The 1,896-nt window shown below is 33.0% G+C and overlaps 1 protein-coding gene across 1 annotated transcript; it reads left to right on the top strand.

Moving 5' to 3' along the window:
• Nucleotides 1-465: 465 nt before the first annotated feature.
• On the top strand, nt 466-1,026 carry LOC149018939 (disease resistance protein RUN1-like). The gene has a single exon (XM_089154018.1). The coding sequence runs from the start codon at nt 466-468 to the stop codon at nt 1,024-1,026; it is 561 nt and encodes a 186-aa protein (XP_089010144.1).
• The last annotated feature ends 870 nt before the right edge of the window (nt 1,027-1,896 follow it).

Genomic DNA, 1,896 nt, shown 5'->3' with positions numbered 1-1,896 from the left:
TATACATTCCTCCACTATAAATACCTAATAAAGTTCCTCTAGATTAAAAAAGGTAACGGTTGGATCAATGAAGAATAACTGAAGATTAGGGGTACCTAAGAAAATTTTGTTAGCTTAACAGCTAAAAATATTGTTTATTATTTTTTTTCACCCTATTTGCTCTTTGTGAAAGATTTTGATGATGAAGAAATAATACCAAAAATAAAGGCACATAATAAAACACATAATATACATTTGTTCACATAATTTGCTTTGTATATGTCTTCCATATTGAACATCTCTTTTTGTTCTTTTCTTTATGTACGTTATTCATCACACTTTGTATTTGCCATTTTCTTGTTTGAAATATACAAGCATAAAGTGGAGTTAGTTAAAGAAATCGTTAAAATAGTTTCTAGTACATTGAACAGGAGGCTCTTGCATGTTTCTAACAAGCTAGTTGGAATTTAATCTCATATAAAAGAAATGGTGGAATTATTATATATTAAATGTGAGGCCATAAAAATTGTTGGGATCCATGGATTTGGTGGTATTGGGAGCACAACAATTGCAAGGGCAGTTTGCAATACAATCCTCAATGAATTTGAAGAATATGCATTTATTGAAAATGTTCAAGAGGATGCTAAAAAATTTGGGGTCCAACATCTACAGAACAAACTTCTCACTAATATCTTGAAAAGCAGAAGTCCAAATATTATTGATGTAGATACTGGAATAAAAGTGATAGAAAAAAGATTATGCACAAAGAAAGTTCTTGTTGGTCTTGATGACATGGATCAAGATATTCAACCAGAGGCTTTAATTGGAGATGGGGAATTATTTGGTTTATGTATTAAGATCATTATCACCAGTAGGGATAAGGATATTTTAACTTCTCAAAAAGCTAGGATTTATGAGCCTCATGTAATGAATTTTGACCACTTTCTTGAGCTCTTTAGCAGTTACACCTTCAAGAGGGATCGACGTCAAGAAGACTATTTAGATCTCTCAAAAGCAATGGAAAAATTACCGGAGGACTTCCCTTAGCTCTTAAAGTTATAGGTTCATCTTTATTCTCAATAAAAGAGACCAGTATGGGAAAGTATGTTAAAGAAATTACAAAAGATTCCCAATAATGATGTTATGGATGGCTTAAAAATAAGTTGTGATGGACTAGGAGATACAAAGCAACAAGTGTTTCTTGATATTGGTTGGAAAAAAATATATTGTGTGTCATATATGGGAAGGCTGTGACTTTTACCCTCAAGCAAGACTTAAAGTTCTTTGTGCCAAGTCTTTGGTTACAATTGATGAAGATGGTAAGTTAAGGAGGCATGAAGTGCTTCGGGATCTTAGAAGGGATATTGTTTGATAAGAGAGTTTAAAACCAAGGGAGCGTCGTCGAATATGGTCTAAGGAGGAAGTCTTGGATGTGCTTATGAAACAAAAGTTATATATTTAGTTAATCTATTGTTATTTCTCATGACAAGTTTGTAAATTAGTTTTTTTTTTTTGGGGGGGGGGGGGGGTTTCTTTTCACTTGTTCTTCAGGCACTTGACTAGATATCATTTCTTTTGTAGGGAACAAATAAGTGTGTACGACTCTCTATTAACCTCAAGCACTTTAGTATTGACTTTAAAAGTAGATTATAGAGTGGGTGTTTGATGGGTGAAGGTTTTGACACAATGATTGAATTAAGATTTCTCCAACTTGATCATGCACAAATCTGGGGTAATTGCAACAATTCCTATTCATTAGAGCCCCACCACATAAATCTGGAAATTGCCCTTTCTAGGCAATGTATAATTGACATAGGATAGCAAAGCATTGCATCCAGTAACTTTACTGATCATTCCATAAACAACAAATTTAATTAAAGTTAATCTTCCTGTATATGATAACACCTTCGCTTTCCA

This window comes from Hakea prostrata, chromosome 4 (assembly GCF_041222555.1).
Source record: "Hakea prostrata isolate BN-2017 chromosome 4, UWA_Hpros_2, whole genome shotgun sequence".
Taxonomy (NCBI): domain Eukaryota; kingdom Viridiplantae; phylum Streptophyta; class Magnoliopsida; order Proteales; family Proteaceae; genus Hakea; species Hakea prostrata.
Note: the sequence above shows the minus strand (reverse complement) of the source record. Positions and strands in the feature narration are given on the sequence as shown.

Excerpts from the sequence above, each read along its gene's own strand:
- LOC149018939 (XM_089154018.1), top strand. The coding sequence starts at position 466 with ATGGTGGAATTATTATATATTAAATGTGAGGCCATAAAAATTGTTGGG.